Genomic DNA, 16631 nt, shown 5'->3' with positions numbered 1-16631 from the left:
GACAGGGATTGTCATCTCCCACTCCTTTTCAGCACTGCTTGGAACAGAAGTGGGTGGGATTTACACCAATCTGTTATGGGACACAGCACTATGAGGGAGGTGATGACACCTCACAAGCAGTGGGAACAAAAAGATGTGATTTCTCCCTGGAATTCTCAGAAAAGACCACAGGGGAACACTGGAACACTGTCTGGTTCTTCAAAACAAAACAAACAGCTACCAATATTGCAGCCTTCAGCAACATTTATTCCAGGCAAATCTGCCTGTAACAATGTAGTTCGGCAAAAGGAAAACTCACAAAACAAATCAACAAAATATTCAACAAGTTTTAGGCGAAGGACAGCTGTTTAATAGGAGGGATATGGATTGTACAGAAGAATGCCACGATATAACAGAAACAGTGGAGGTTTTTGATCAATAAATGTTACCTTTGCACCATTTTGTGGACTTTTTAAAAAGTTGCTGGATTGCAACAGAAAGCCTCAAGAGTTAGATAAGCAAATGTCTTCTAGGTATGTCCATATGTAATGCAGTGTCTGTGTGCATATGCATGAAGAGAATCTGAACAGGGATTATATATGCCTGGCTCTCCCTGTATAAGTGGGATGAACTACTGCCAGGGATTGCGGGCTGCTCTGGCTTCCCAGGGTTCCTTGGAAGGCTGCACCTTCCCTCAATTTTTAAAACTTTATTTTGAATTTGGTTTTACTAAAATGCCACAGTTCCTTCCAGGACTGTGGAGGTGCAATTTTGCCTTTTTTTAAAGAAACAGAAAGTAAACTGGAATTTTATTTTTATTTCCTGGTTTTAAAAAGGCCTCTGCTGAGTCTAAATCAGTATAGGGAGCCAAAAGTATGGCAAAATTGCTTCAATGATGCCTAGAGAGTGGGGGGGCCACATTTTGCCCACTCCTGCTGTACAAGTTGGCCCAAAAGTCACACACAGAGAAAGTAAACTGAAAAACTTGCTTTATAGCTCCACAAGATCACTCTGTGGACACAAAAAGAGACCTCCCATGGAGTCAGACCACTAGTTCACATAGGCCATTACTGTTTATTTTGGCTGGCAACTGCTCTCCCGTGTTTCAAGTCAGAAGTCTTCTGTAATTCTGATACTGGAGATCCCCTCTTTCACTGGAGATTCCAGGGATTCAGCCAAGCACCTTCTGTATGCAGAATATGTGCTCTTTCTCTGAGCTATCCTGCAACTATGTGCATATCCCTGCGTATGTTAAGTGTGCTTTAACACATATTCCTCTGAAGGAGAGATAGTGCAGGTAAGAATTTCAGTTGTTGAGTAAAGAATCTAGACATTTGCATTAAGGACTGACAGAGCCTCTCCTTTGTGTACAGAAAAGATCACATGTTTGTCTCTGATTATTCGCATGTGTCCCTACACAAAGAGGCCAGATACTTAGAAGACAAGCAGGCAGAAAAGTAAAGTGCCAAGGGTAATGTCTGCTTCCAAACATAGCAGATCCATCCTTCTTTTCTTAAACAGAAAAGCTAAACACTTAGATCCCACACCTAGATGATAGGTTAGAGTCTACGTATTTGCACCCAGACAAGTTGTATGTGTTACCCACAGCATAGTCCTCAGAGGGTGCATGTGAAGGAAGAGAAGATCACATATCCGGGTATGGAAACAGGGAAATCCTGTAAATCTGCATGCTAAGGGAGCAAAAGCAGCCCATTTATCATACACATTTTACATCAGAAATGGGCAACTTTGGGAGGTCTGGGAGCCAATTTTCTTGGTCACTACAGGCTTCCAAAAATTACAAAAAACGTGAGACATCTCCATCAACCCCCCTCACCCCGAGGTGGTATTAATTCTAATTCTGCAATTAAAAAAACATATTTTTAAATGTTCAACAGTGCAAGATGGGGGGGGGGGGGAAGGTACATATGACAGTTATAAGGCAAATCACTGCATCTGGTGATTCCAGGAGAAGCTGTTTGTTTTGTTCTGTGTTTGCTAGGAAAAGGTCTGGGAAGTCAGTTTTGTGTGTGTGTGTCCCAAATCAGCTTTGAGAGGCTGCATACTCCCCCAGAAATGCACCTTGAGTCTCTGTTGTAGATTTTTGATTAGAAGGGGATCCTAGTACTTCTTGTGTAGAACAACTCTCGCAAATTTCCTCGGATGAGGAAGGGAATCAAGGAAGAAGGAAGAGGTTTATGTAGAGAAAAATCTGTACATTCTAAAGAGCATAGCTCCAGGAAACTGGCCTGGACTCAAGTCATATATGAAAAGCAAAGCAAAGGTTGGCTTCATTTATATGATACCCAATTTTCAGCTGTATTCAGACTCTTGAAAGAGCAAAAAACTGTCATGCAGAGACACTTACTCTAATGTCACGAATGAGTTGCTGTGTGGGTGTTTCAATGGGAACCTTGCTGTCAATCACTCCTTGGATGGCGGAGGCCCAGCGCATGGCTTCATTCAACAGCTTGGTGTAGAGACGGTAGGAATGCTTCCTGCCGTGCACGGTGATATTCCAGTAGCCTGCCAGTACAAACAGACACAGGCAGTGAAGGCGGCTCTGCAGCCCATACTGGAGCAAGGAAATAATACTTGGGGCAGCGAAGGAGAAAAGGTGATATATGGCATGGTCCAGAAATAGCTGGCAATGAACACTCAGCTCTATCAACTGCTCATCAAGTGGAGTGGCTGCAGAGTGCTCTGAACAGGGAAAGCATCTAAAGAAGCCTACACAAAACCACCAAAACTGCTGGATGCAACTCCCTAGTCTGAAACTAGAGAACTAGTTTCATCCTGCCCACCTTCCCAAATAGGTCTACGCATGTTCACACAACTCTAAACAAACCAAATTTTTAACATCTTTGCCTGACAAAGAAGCCAATGGTGCTTCAAAAACTTTGCATGATTTATTTCATATTTTTAGTTGGCCAAATAGAATCATAGAGTTTGAAGAGACCACAAGGGCCATCCAGTCCAACTAGCTGCCATGCATTAACTCACATTCAAAGCATCCCCGACAGATGGCCATGTCATATCACCTCTTAACCATCTCTTTTCCAGGCTAAACATACCCAGCTCCCTAAGTCTTTCCTCATAAGGTATGGTTTCCAGGCCCTTCATCATTTTGGTGGCCTTCCTTTGGACACACTACAATTTGTCAACATTCTTTTTGAATTGTGATGTCCAGAACTGGACCCAGTAATCCAGGTGAGGCATGGCCAAGGCAGAATAGAGTGGCACTATTACTTCCCTTGATCTAGATATTATACTTCTATTGATGCAGCCTAAAATAGCATTAGCTTTATAGCTGCTGCATCACACTGTTGACTAAAGTTATCACTGTTTTGTGGCTTCTGGAATTTGTTGTATTTTGCTGTATGTGAGAGCCCATATTCTACACACAGCCAGCTCTGACCAAGCCCACCCTAACAAGAGGTCTTCAGTTACCAAAACATTGCCATCTGCAGCTTTTTTAGTAAAACATCTTCACACCCATGCTTTTACGAGAAACCCTTGGTCTTTCCCATTATCTGTAAATGTCTGTATCCTAATATATAAGTATAGAAAAGGATATTCAGCTATGCACAAAAAGGCACTGAATACAATAACACTCCACATCTTTCACACATACCAAAGACACCCTTATATATTTCTTACCAGTTTCTTTGAAGACTCTTTCATCGGGTTGCACTACTGAGCAGAGACTGTTGAGCACCAATGTCCCAAGCTTGGTAGCAGTGCGTTCTGACGATTTGTAGTAGTCAAGAGCTGTGTTGGTTAGCACAAACCACCGTTTCTTCACTTTCAGAGAAGATGTTTTGCTGTTGCCCTGGACCTCCTTATGAAGCCACCCTGACAGGAAAAGATGGTAACAGGATTCAATGGGCTTGAGAAACAAAGACAAATCTGCACAGCTGTGAACCACAGGTGAATACTGTAGGTATTGATGATGACTTCTAATTCCTGTTTCATTCTACAGAAAAGAGGATGGAAGTGATTGAACTGTGAACTTCTTCACTTTATTGCCAGACTTCACAGTTTGAACACTTTTTTTGGTAAATAAACAGTATTTACATAGTACAGTCAACCACTCAAAGCACTTTAGTTGTCTTCTCTCAGTAATCCTTGCAAACATCTTGTAAAGCCAGTAATCAGGCTGAATCTAGAGAGCAGTGCTCATGCATTCCTGGTGGATGAGAGATTTTAATCAAAAAGTCTCTTGGTCACTATACAACATCTGCTCTTGGGGTGCTTCACAATTTTATATTCCTGCTGCTGAGGAGCATATTGTGCTTTGGAAGACTGTGCTATGCCTTTACCACCACAAATGTGTGTTTGTTGGGGGGGGGGGGGGTTTCCAATTCTAGGAGGTCCATCATGCCAGGATGAGGTAGAAGGCCTCTGGACATCCACTTTATCAAGGCAACAAATGGTCAGTAAATTACTTTTTAAAAAAATAACATTTCTTCCTTATCTTACCACAGAAGGGAGGAACTGACTGGTGCGTGTTTGTTTTTTTGTTTTACTACAGCCACCTCAATGTTTTGGGCCATCTCTGCTTCTTACCTCTCACAAGAAATTCCTGTCCATCAACCCTGGATTCACCCTTGGGCTTCTGCAGGAGGGAGATCCAATGATGCATCTCCTCTGGGATGTCACTGTTGCAGTGGATGACTCTATTTGCTGTGATAATCACAAAGGAATTTGGCCTGCAAAATATGATGAAGGAGGGTCACCTAGTTCTTGCCACATCTTATAGCTAGCAAAATATACAAAGTTATCTTTAACTACTTTCAATCACATCCCATTACTCTATTAATCTTATCTTCCTTTAACCCAGACATCTCTCATATGGAAGAACTCATATGGAAGAAAAAGAAGAAGCATACTGAGATGGGAATTTTGTTGCACCCTCTTCAGAAACGGGCAATGCTTATGAAAGTAATGTCTTCTCAAATGATATGAACAACAGACACGTAAGTACAAACAAAAAAGTGTTTATAAACATCCTCAAGCGTGATCTATAGTTTACACTCAGTTTTGTCCTCACAGTAACGGGGATTGTAGTATGGACCAGGCTCCTATGGGCTTCAAAGCTCTTTGGACCTCTGAGCCCCTGTCAAGTAGACCCCCTTTTCCCAAACAGGGGCCCTGCTGTATTAATCTATAGAGTCATATTGGTTTCTTCTTTATGTTACCTCCAGTATTGGAGGTAATACTACTATCAATAACATTTACTGGAGAACACTAGTGGGATGGGGAGGGAATCTACTGTGTTTGTTTGCTGCTTATGAATTTCCCCATCTAATGTGGTTGGCCACTATGGGAACAGAATGCTGGGCTGACCCAGTCTGGCTCTTCTTTTATTCTTAGAACACTGAGCACAAGTGCCTTACTTCTTCAAAATTCGATCACCTTTTTAAAATACTATAAATTATTATTATAACATAAATAATAAATTAGCTAGGAAATGGATTGTCCTAACACTTAGAGAGAGAGTGAATGAGTGAATGAGTGATGTAGTGTTTTGAGTGTTTAGACTAGTGCTGGGAGAAACTAGGGTCTGAATCTCAGCTTGGCTAGGGGTGACCTGGGGCAAGTCACACTCTTACCAAGAAAATTCTGTGACAGGTTCACCTTAGGGTTACCATTAGTGAGAAATGACTTTAAGGCACACGATGACACAACAACCCTGAAAACATTCACCAAACAGTACTATAACTTATACTGACTATTTCATGCCTGGAAATCTTAACTGTTGGTTAAAAATAACTCTCTCTGTGAGAGATTATCCCCTAACGCTAATCTGCCTTATTAATGTTAATATTTTTAAGAAATAGAGCCCTCCGTTTATATTCTTGACACGGATAGGGAGGGGGAAATTAACACAAGGGGTTCTTAATTTTGCCTTCCCTTGAATGAGATTACAGCTTTTGCTCTTGAAGCAGCCTGAGCAGTGTGGAAGGGCACAGTGTTTATTACGTCTAGGAAAGCCTCCATTCTGGAAGAAGCTGGCATGAGTCATGGAAAAGACAATGTAGAAAGCATACAGATAATCTTTTACTGTCATTTTGCAAACCAGTCTGAAAATTCTGGTAGGTATTAAGGAAAAGGCATCCAAAGGTTAGCACTATGCTGTATTGCTCTCAGCCAGAGATCTGTCTTCAGTCCATTGTCTTTTAGGTCAGATGGTATACAGCTTGTTGCAGTAATCTTCAGACACTGTTGCAAACACCCTCCTGAAATATGAAGCATTTAAAGCTCTAGGACCTTAACCCCTGTTGACTAGCACTGATTAAGATGAAAGATGACCTGTACCTAAAAATAAACACAGTCATTTGGGAGATATTTTTACTGAGTGAAGGAATTTTAAGTAGTTCCTTATCTGTTGCATTTATATTTACTCATATATGCAGCTGATGCATTTAAATGTATTTTTCATGTTTGACAATGACTGCTGCACCAGAATATAATAACATTATACATTAAAATGTGCAGAGACAAAACAAATGAATACAACTACAGCCTACCTGTCAGGATTGTCAGAAGCACAGACTGAGTCAATGAGCCCCACATCAAGGGTTCCCTTTAAAATAACAACAAAACATCCTTTAGAGAGCTCCTGTTTATTCATAATTTAGTCCCCCACCCAGCACTCTGGATAAAGTACTGAGGAATAATTCTCCTAGTGCTTAATAATTTTTCTCCAGGAATCACATCGATACCAAACAGAAGAAAACAGCTTTCACCAGCTAATAGAACGTTGAAATAGCTACAGATAAACCCAAATCTCTAGCTCCAGTTTTGATCAGATTTTCACTCACCACAGCATTCTTTGGGTTGGCTTGTTCATCCTGCATCTCCCTCAGCTGCTGTTCTGTAGCACTGTGCACACGGCTCAGGACATTGAACCAGTCACTATTGGAAAAAGGGTACCAGAATTTGCTATCCAATGGCCAACAAAAACAGGTTTCAGAAAATAATCTAGTCAGTGGATCATTACTATAATGCTGGGCTATGATTCCCTTTGAATGTTACTTATTTAACAGGTGAGACAGCATATTGCCCTTTTTGGACACCTATATTAGGAATTGCCTTATACTGAACCAGACTGCTGAATGAAACTGTGACTTGCATATTATTATTCCAATGAATGGCAACAGTTCTCTTACATCAATAATGCCCAAGTCCATTAGGGCCAAGGTGGGTAACTTTAGCACATCTCAAGGTAAATTTTCTGCTTGTGGGACCCTGCAGGGCTGGATGGCCTATCAAAAAGCAGGGGGAAAATAAAATTGGAAGTGGCTGGAAACCCACTTCTCATTAACCCTTTTTTCCACTCAGGAAAGGGCAGTCCAACGGAATCTAGAGTGATGAAGACCTGCAAAAGTAATGTTGAGGTGGGCACATGAAGCCCCTGGGATGCACTTTGCCATTCTTTGCTTTTGAGGGACTTAATTTGCATCTTTCAGTATGTAATGCATGTGCTATTGTGAAGGGTTATGCCCCCTCCTTTGTCAAAGACATAAAAGCAGTTGCTATGACATTCACTGCTTCATATCAGTTGTAGAACAAAGTGCTGGACTGGGAAACAGACTGTATGAACAAGTTGAGGGAAAGTGTTTTCTGGCTATCACTGTTCTGAATGTTGCAATGTCAAGTGAAATCTGATGCCACAGTCTGGAACCACTGAGTTTGGAAAGGTCAAAAGGCCATGAACACACCAGGCCCTGTTAATTAATCAATGCCATTGAGACCTCCATATGCCATAAGAAGAGAGAAGATGCAACACAGGAAGGTGCTAACATAGTAAGAAGTTCCAGATGGTTAGAAGTGAAGACACTCATCTTTCTTTTGTGGCTAAAAAGTTTTCAGATGCTCACAGACATTGACATTTATTTTAATCACCTTCTGACATATACGCAGTGATGAAGTAATAGTTGTCATGGGTCTGAAAAGTGTTAATCTTTAGTTGGCAAAGGTTACAAATTTTCAACAGTAGTTCAAATGGACTTGTGAATTACAAAATTACAGAATCTGTCTGCAAACTTGTCTTATTTGCCCCAGGAGGATCTTACAGGAATATTTAGTGAAAAGCAACTAGTGCTTCCAAGAAGGGTGAGGTATTGAAGAGCAAACCCTTCTGAGAAACATCCATCTGTTTTTGCATCCCTTACCTGGCATCCTCTGGTGACTCTGCCACTATGTGGTAGATTCGGTCATTTGTTACAACATCAAGGGCATTCTCTTTCTCGTGAATATCCACAATTTCTCTGGAAAAGAATAAGTAGGAAGAAGCAGGCTGTCAAGGATGCTCAACAAAATTCAACCACTATCTCACTAGCCTGGTTGCCATGAAGGAGTTTCAGTGCTTCTCTAGACCTGATGGAGTACTTCAAAATTTCATCTCTGATGATACCAAAAAGCAATTTAACAGCATCCAGAGGATGGAAACTGTGATTGTCTGGAGTGGGACTAAGAACTACCAGAGACCATTATGGGGTACTTTGGGAGGCAGAATCGCAGTGGTCTCTTGGGATAATATCCCCCTGACCAGGCGTCCTAACCCTCAGTCTGCAGGGCTTTAGTGTGTTTATTTAAAGGTGGGTTGCTGGGGCAGATTAGGAATGCTGTTGGTGTATTGCCCATCCTGCTGCTAAATAGTATTCCTTCCTGAGCTAGCCAAGGTGGTCTCGGAAGTGGTATTAAGAGTCTCCACGACTTATATCGCTGGGGTCCTGTTCTCTGCAGCAGCAGAAAACATGCTTGTTCCCTCCTCAATATGACATCCCTTCAAATATTTAAACAGGGCTATCATATCACCTCTTAACCTTCTCTTCTCCAGGCGAAACATCTCCAGCTCCCTAAGTCGTTTCTCATAGGGCATGGTTTCCAGACTCTTCACCATTTTAGTCGCCCTCCTAAACTGGACAAGCTCCAGTTTCTCAACATCCTTTTTGAACTGTGGTGCCCAGAGCTGGACACAGTATTCCAGGTCAAATCTGGTCATGGTGATTCATGCCTTGGTTACTTTACATTTTGATTACTGTAATGCGCTCTAAGTGGGATTGCCTTTGAAAAGTGCTCAGAAACTTCAGCTGGTTCAAAGAGCTGCATCCAGGTTGTTAACTGGAGCTGGTTTCAGGGAGCATATTGTTGCGACAACTTCACTGGCTGTCAGTCTGTTTCCAGGCACAATTCAAAGTGCTGGTTTTGACCTATAAAACCCTATATGACTTGGGTCCAGGCTATTTGAAGGGCCGTATCTCCTTTTATGAGCCCACTAGGGTGTTGTGATCACCTGGAGAGGCCCTTCTTTATGTTCCACCACCGTCTCAGCTTGTTTGGTGAGAACAAGAGAGAGGGCATTCTCAGTGGCTGCTCCCAAGCTTTGGAACTCCCTCCCTAGAGAGGCCAGGTTGGCTCCATTCATTATTCTTTTGGCGGCAGATAAAGACATTCTTATGGTGTCAGGCCTTGTCAAGCTGCTAATGGCTGGGATTTGAATGTGGTGTGTTTTAAATTTTAAGGTTTATATTTTTAACATGTTATATTTTAATTCATAACTGTTTTTAACTTTTGAAACTGTTTGTTCTTTACGTTTTATATTTATACTTTAAAATTTTGTATTGTTTTTAAATTGTATTTTTTTAAAATTTGCTGTCAGCTGCTTTGAGTGCCTATGTTGGGAGAAAGGTGGGATATAAGAAAACGAAAACAACAACAACAACCATTCTCTTAACAATGCCACTGAAAGAATTTTCAATGACAGAGCTTGGGCAATTTCCAATTCCAAAATCCCCCAGAATTCCCCAGCAAACACAGCTACTTGTCTTCCCAAATGTCTCATACTTGGCTTTCCTGATGTCAATTGTCCCTTTCAGCTTCTCCTCGCTGTCATTCTCAAAGTACATTAGCTTGGCCTCTCTCAGCACGAACCAGCGCCGTTTCCAGTTTCGGCGAGACAGTGTGGACATGCCCCCTCCTTTCTTATAAAGCCAGCCTGATTTCAAGGCTTCTTGCTTGGCTCGGAACCACATGAAAACCTCATTCTTCAGGACACACCAACGTCGTCTCCAGGGGTTCATCAAGCCTCCTGCAGAAAACAAAAGAAATATTATCAAAACTGTTGTTACCTCCAGAACATCCCCATGTATGCCTCACCAGCACCTGACAAGTCATGGGCATTATTATATTCCTGCTCTGGACCATAACAGTTTCCTTTAAAAACTCTCTAGTACAGACAGGAAGAAGCAACAACTACATGTTACTTCAGTGGATGTGGCTGATATAAAAATGGAAAATTAACAATTTCACAAACTCACTTGTCTCTTCTCCCACAATGCAAAGTGCTAATGCAGTTCATCATTCTGGGATGGGGGGAGAGAGCATCAATTTTGCCACTAATGCTATAGTGCCACTAACATTAATATGGGGGCCTTCTTACACTTCACAATTATAGCATTATGATTTCTCTTTAACTGCTATGGCTGTGTCTTATGGAATTCTGGGGCTTGTTGTTTGGTCAGGAGCTCCCTGACTGGATTCTAAATGCCCTTCCCTGGCACTTAAACTGAAATCATTGTGATATAACTGTGCCATGTGAAAGGGTCCTCAGTGACAGCAAAGGGACTGGTATACAAAATGTTAAGGAACAACTGGGAGCCTTGCTGCACCTGTAGCAAATGAATCTTTAAGTAAATCTTCCTACAAAATCCAAAATCTTTCCATGGAGTTATTTTCAGCCAGTACTACCAGGATGAAGTTGTTGGGGCTTTCAGGAGATGCCAATTAACTGGGTGGGCAAACCCCAGCGTATAACAAGGATCCACCTCTGGTCTATCTTCCAATGATTCTCTTGAAGATTTTGGGATTTTGTAAATTCCCCCCCCCCTTGCTAGTTTCCAACTATCCAATGAAATGTTATGTCCTAGATCTGATGCCCTGGGTATCAGATATATCCACTGAGTTAAATTGCACTGGGAACGTTTGATCGGGGTAAAGATAGTGGGAACATCCATTCTGGACATATTCGATCTTGGAGGATTGGGTCTGCCCAATTCTACCCAGGGCAAAAGTGCAAGTGTGAAAGAGGCCAAATGATGGTCCCACCATCCCATAATAGGGCCAACGCTTACTGCCTCTGCATCTCTGAGAATTGTTTCAGTTGTTCATATGAATAAATGCACAGTCAGATCCACAGCAGGACACTCACTGCTAGCAGACAACTTAGAATGTCACTAGAGATTATGGTTCTATGGGTGCCAATGGAAAGCCCTTCTCTGAAAAAACATGTTGACTTTCATCTTAGAAGGAAGAAAGGGACCCAGACAATAAAACAGGGAAGGAAGGGACGTATTTAGTAGAGAGGTGAGGAGATTGGGAAGCAGGAGCAAGTTACTCAATTTGCAGGACTGACAGAACACTTACCCTTCATGTAGAGATAGCTGTGAAAATAGGCTGGCCCTGACCCATTCAGCATGCTGACCCGGCTGCTGCACAATTCTTCATCTGTGTCCATATAGGTATCCCCTTCATCTTCACTGTCCAGAAACTAAGCACAAAAAGAATTACTACCTTAGGAAAACAAAGTCACAGGGCCTGGAAAATTTTCAAATCTTGACCAACCACACATTACAGATGTGACTATGGAATTGCTCAGACATGATGAACCATACAAAATATGCATTCCTCCTTCTTTTCTCAAGGCAGAAAGGTTCTAAAATGGGAGAGTTGTTTCAAAGCAAAGGCCAAATGCCTGCCTTACTGTTGCCTGTGTATGATCTTTGGCCTTCAATTTCCTTTTAGAATTAGTGGCTTCAAAGATCTCTACTTTTCTATTAGAATAGTCCAGCCTTCCACAGTCTGGCATACTCCAGATGTGTTGGACTACAAGGGCAATGCTGGTTATTGCTGATAAAAGCTGTCATTCAACACATGTGGACTGATTAAATTTGCAAAAATCCTTTGCATTTTAGAACTACAGCTACCACAGGTTCTGAGCTATCCTCACAAGGGTATATGCTTTCCTACAGAGTCCTTCATGATGCTGCATGTGCAATTTAAAAAAATCAATAGAGCAGTGCCGCAGACAGATCACATGAAGAGCTACTGGTATACATGCAGCTTAATGCACATTCACACACAAACTCATGAACATTCACATATATGGAGGCTTGCATGAAGTTACTAAACAATGAATAGTTTAGCATTTGAAAACTGTATTTTTGGTGATGAACAGATCTGCCTCCTATTTGAGCAGCACTTTTATATGAAAAAGGCCCTCATTTCATTTCTTTCAAGCCAGTACAGCAGCAACAGTAGCAGTTTCAGTCTTCTGATCTTTCTACCTCATTTATGCTCAGAGAATCTTGTCAGCCACATCTTTTGAGAACAGGTTGCTGTCTCTCTAACAATCTCCTATAAAGGATAAATGAAAAACATCCAATCCTTAAGGAGATGTATCTGTAATGCGCAAACAACACTATTCCATTAACTCTTTTGGCATGCCTAGGCAGACACATATGAATAAAGGAATGGAAGGGGAAATGTATGAGCTATGGGTTATGTTCCACAAATCACATAGCTTTCAGGACTGCATGGCATCTGGATTATGGGACTTTAGAGATCTCTTTAAGGGGAATAAACATCACAGAGCACCATGCAATTACAGCTGCTTTCAATCTTGCTGATATGGCTGGAAAAACAATCACAATCAATGACAGGGCAATGGATTTGATAAGGACAACTTGGCAAAGAGACTTCCCATTTACATAATGGATAATGTACTTGCTCACAATATTTCCCTTCAACTCGTAAAGGGAAAATGCTAAGATGGATTTGGCTCTAGCAAATAGCAAAGATATGTTTGGGGGCAGGGGTGCTGAAGGTGGAGAGAATAACTGTTTGGAATAATCTCAGCCCAAGCAATCATGTGTTCATCTGACTAAATTGGAAAGGCAACTGGAACAAGAATTGCCATCCTTTCCCCTTATCCCAAAAGGCAAAGCCCAACTAGATTAAGAAAACTGGATGAATGAGGAAAAGAGCCTTTAGCTTTAACAATGTTCCTGTCATCTTTTCCATTTTTGCTATTCCAACTAATCACAACAAAATGAAAATGCTGCTGAGAGCGTTACAGTATCTGAGGAATTGGTTTAATGTCTGAAGAAAAGGCCTCCTTCTGAACCCAGGTCCATAGGAGTCTAGTGTTTGGGCGGATATCAATCCAATATGCTTGGGTAACCTCCATCTGGAGCCAATCATAGGGGTTTGACTTGGGTTCAGGCATCACTACTGTCAAAACACTGATCTTAAGAATCTTTGTGAAATGATGCTCCAAGCTCAGAGAAAATGCCTGTGTGCTTTCAATGGAACAAAGAATGTCAGAAAGGGTTTGGTATTTTAAAAAATATTAAACCCTCACTGTTTTGGGAAGGAGGGGGGAATTGAAATGGGAGTGGATTTCTACCATCAACAGGGACTATTGCTTGACTTTCTCCAGTGGAATGACTCCGTTTGCAAGTTATGATATATGTGTGTGTGTGTGTTAGAGAGAGAAAGAGAGAGCGAGAGAATGTGTATAACAACTGGTGTGCTAACCAGTATCTGATCTTTATGCAATAAGGAAAAACTGCCTCATTCTGCAAGACAGCTTCCAAAAAATAGGAAAATGTTTTTAAAGTCACTAGCAAAATGATGAGCAGTTTGAAGTGTGTGTGGAATTATACTTTACATCAGTAACTGTGCAAACAATACCAGATAACTGCCCATAACATCTTCGTGGACACAACATTTCATGCGGAATTGTAACAGTCAATAATGTACTGCTGTCACACTGGGTACAAACACTGTGGTTTGAGTGACTGGAAAGCAGACTGCTTTCACAAGACAAGAATTAGAAGGACAAAGGATCTATCTATCTAGATATAGCGCCACGCATACTGGGCAAGCAGACCTTGGTATCACATGGGAAACCATGCAGTAGAAAGAGATGATACAAATATTGTCACATGGGTGAACAATAGAGTACATGATATGAGGGACTGAACTATTTATAATTTTTTTCAAAACAGAATAATTTTAAAGATGTTTTAAATACAAGAATAAATTTATATCTTGTATAAATCTTGTACTGCTACATGCCTTTAAGTTAATTCCAACTTATGGAGTTAATGGATAATAATGGATCATCATCATCATCATCATCATCACCATCACCATCATCATCAGAACATGTCATAGGGTTTTCTTAGCAAGATTTATTCAATGAAGGTTTACCACTGCATTGCTTGGCAGCTGAGAGTATGTAACTTGTCCAAGGTCACCCAAAGGGTTTCAATAGCTAAACAAAGATTTAAACTCTGGTCTCCTGGAGTCCTAGTACAGTACTGAAGCTACTATTCCATGCTGGCTGTCTATAAATCTTAACTGCATTTTACTGCTTGTACTTTGCCTTTCTTCCATTTTTGAAACTCACACTAAAGTGAATGGGATTTCCAGGAGACCTCCCTTTCAGGTACAGAAATATTCACAGTAGCTCCATCAAAACTGTTGGATCTTGTGCCTTTAGAATGTAACTTGGGACCACAGCAAACTGAAAACATTTCACAGACAGCTTGCAAACAGAAGAAGTGGATTTCTTTAAGAATCTTGAGACAGTTTTGGGGGGATGGAAGGCAGTTATTTGTGGACCCAATCTTTCACTGTTATCACACTGAGAAAATATCTAAAGATGAATCTGGGTGATCCTATGGACAGGAATAATATAAATGGTTTAATCAGCATGATGATGTAATACAACTTTTGTGTCTCTAGGCTGATGGTTTCCTGCCAGTCCTATGGCTCTTAGCAAAGATTTGTTGAGAAGACAAATCACTTTTATGTCAAACAAGCACTATTAAATGAGCACTGGGAACACTGGGAGATGCCAAACACATGCAGGAAAGAAAAACGAAAATGAAGCTTCCTGCCTGAAGGAAAATTTATTTTCTACTAAAAAGCAAAAGGTGCTTACTGAGTCCAGGCTTCCACGGTTGGAGTCAACACCATTACTGTGAGTATTATGCAGGACTTCTTCCCCATTCAGAGGGTCAGCTGATGTGCTACCAACCTCTCCACTGACCTCAAACTCCTCATGGTCATAGTCTGACTCCACATCAGGAGGCAAGGTGTAGATGGGGTCATCTGATTCCATGAAGTCACCTGGCAGGATGTCTGAGACAGTGTGGTAGATGTTTTCCACGTTCTGCTTCTGAGGACTCTCAGGTCTCTCTGTAAAAAGATTCAGAGAGTTGAGCTCCCCATCCTCTCCCTCAGGCAGCAGCATATTGGGAGATGTGTCCTCCTCAGAGTAATAGTTATCACTGGTTCTGGTGCTGCTGTCCTGGTTCAAGAGACTTGGGCTAGGGACTGGTGGACCTTCTTCATCAGCAGGAAAACCTTCATCTTCTTCTTCCTCAGCCAGAGGAGCTACAAGGCTGCACTCAATGTTAAGAGTCCCTTCATTGGAGAGGGAGCGGTCCAAACCTTGCACACTCTCATCCAGGTTCCCAAAATCTAGCAGCTCCAAGAACTCCTGCGCAACTCTAGATGCTTCCTTCTCTAACCTCTGTATCTCCTCCTCCCGCTGCCGTTTCATTTCATTCTTGGTGTTTTCACAGCTTATGGTAATGTGGTCTGTCTTCTGCTGCCATTGCAGCTTCTCAATCTCCCTTTCCAGTCGCAGAATCTTCTCCATCTGGCGCTGTTCCTCTTCCTGCAAAGGCGGGTCTTCCTCTTGTGTCCTTAGTACCTCCATCTAGTTAAAAAAACACAGAGGTAGGGGAAGTTTCTGGAAAGCAGAGCTAATTGTTTTCATACCACAGAGACAATGAACAGCCCAGCAGACTTGAATACTTGTTCACAGAGGCCAAGATATTTGTGCCAATCAGCCTATTGTAAGTTTATGGCCAGTGTTGATAATGCAGTTGTCATTTTTGTATGCCATTTCCCTGTGATTCCAACACTACAGCAAGGTAACACTACATATATACATGCAATTAAGGAAGTGGCTCACATTTCCCAAAAGCTTGTGCTAAAATGAATTGGGTAGGTGACACAAAGGTACTGCAAGTCTCCTTTTCCTTTTTAAACTTTCACAGGTTTGATCTTAACTGAAAACTACAAGTGCACAACTATTTCCTCAACTGAATTCTTCTCAGGCATGACATTTTAAAAACCATCCAACCCAGAAAATTGAAGGTGGCTTTTAAGAGAAGCATCATGTGCAGAACACTCCTATCAGCTTTTGCTTCTGGTACATGGCCACTTGCATGGTTTTTAAAAATATGCACAATCTATTTGAATTAAAGCTAGTTTTGGGGATGGAAAAAGGGAAGACAATTTTTACCCTGCCCCCTGTAATCCCATGCACCACCACAAAAACTGCACCTCTGAAGTCCATGTTAGGTTTGAGAAGGAAGCGCTTACAGTTTCCCGTTGGGAGCAGTCTCCCAGCCAAATAGCAACTTTAGGGAAGGTGGGAGATCTTTTGACATTATACAAATTATTATTATTATTATTATTATTATTATTATTATTATTATTATTATTATTATTATCATCTCCCCATATACTACAGCCCTTGCCCTAAGCAGCAATGTGGCTGC

The 16631-nt window shown here is 41.4% G+C and overlaps 1 protein-coding gene across 2 annotated transcripts in view; it reads right to left on the bottom strand.

Moving 5' to 3' along the window:
* LOC121919637 (unconventional myosin-X-like) overlaps nucleotides 1-16631 on the bottom strand; it is a 102138-nt gene that overhangs the window by 12258 nt on the left and 73249 nt on the right. For both annotated transcript variants that reach the window (XM_042446462.1, XM_042446463.1), the window contains exons 25-33: nucleotides 14999-15781; nucleotides 11413-11536; nucleotides 9835-10078; nucleotides 8160-8255; nucleotides 6807-6900; nucleotides 6513-6568; nucleotides 4549-4691; nucleotides 3640-3834; nucleotides 2348-2505 (exon numbers count right to left, since the gene is read on the bottom strand). In XM_042446462.1, the coding sequence (XP_042302396.1) occupies nucleotides 2348-2505; nucleotides 3640-3834; nucleotides 4549-4691; nucleotides 6513-6568; nucleotides 6807-6900; nucleotides 8160-8255; nucleotides 9835-10078; nucleotides 11413-11536; nucleotides 14999-15781 (1893 nt within the window). The remainder of the gene's footprint in view (nucleotides 1-2347; nucleotides 2506-3639; nucleotides 3835-4548; nucleotides 4692-6512; nucleotides 6569-6806; nucleotides 6901-8159; nucleotides 8256-9834; nucleotides 10079-11412; nucleotides 11537-14998; nucleotides 15782-16631) is intronic.

The sequence above is a fragment of the Sceloporus undulatus genome, chromosome 1 (assembly GCF_019175285.1).
Source record: "Sceloporus undulatus isolate JIND9_A2432 ecotype Alabama chromosome 1, SceUnd_v1.1, whole genome shotgun sequence".
Lineage (NCBI taxonomy): Eukaryota > Metazoa > Chordata > Lepidosauria > Squamata > Phrynosomatidae > Sceloporus > Sceloporus undulatus.
This window is presented reverse-complemented; position numbering and strand designations above follow the sequence as displayed.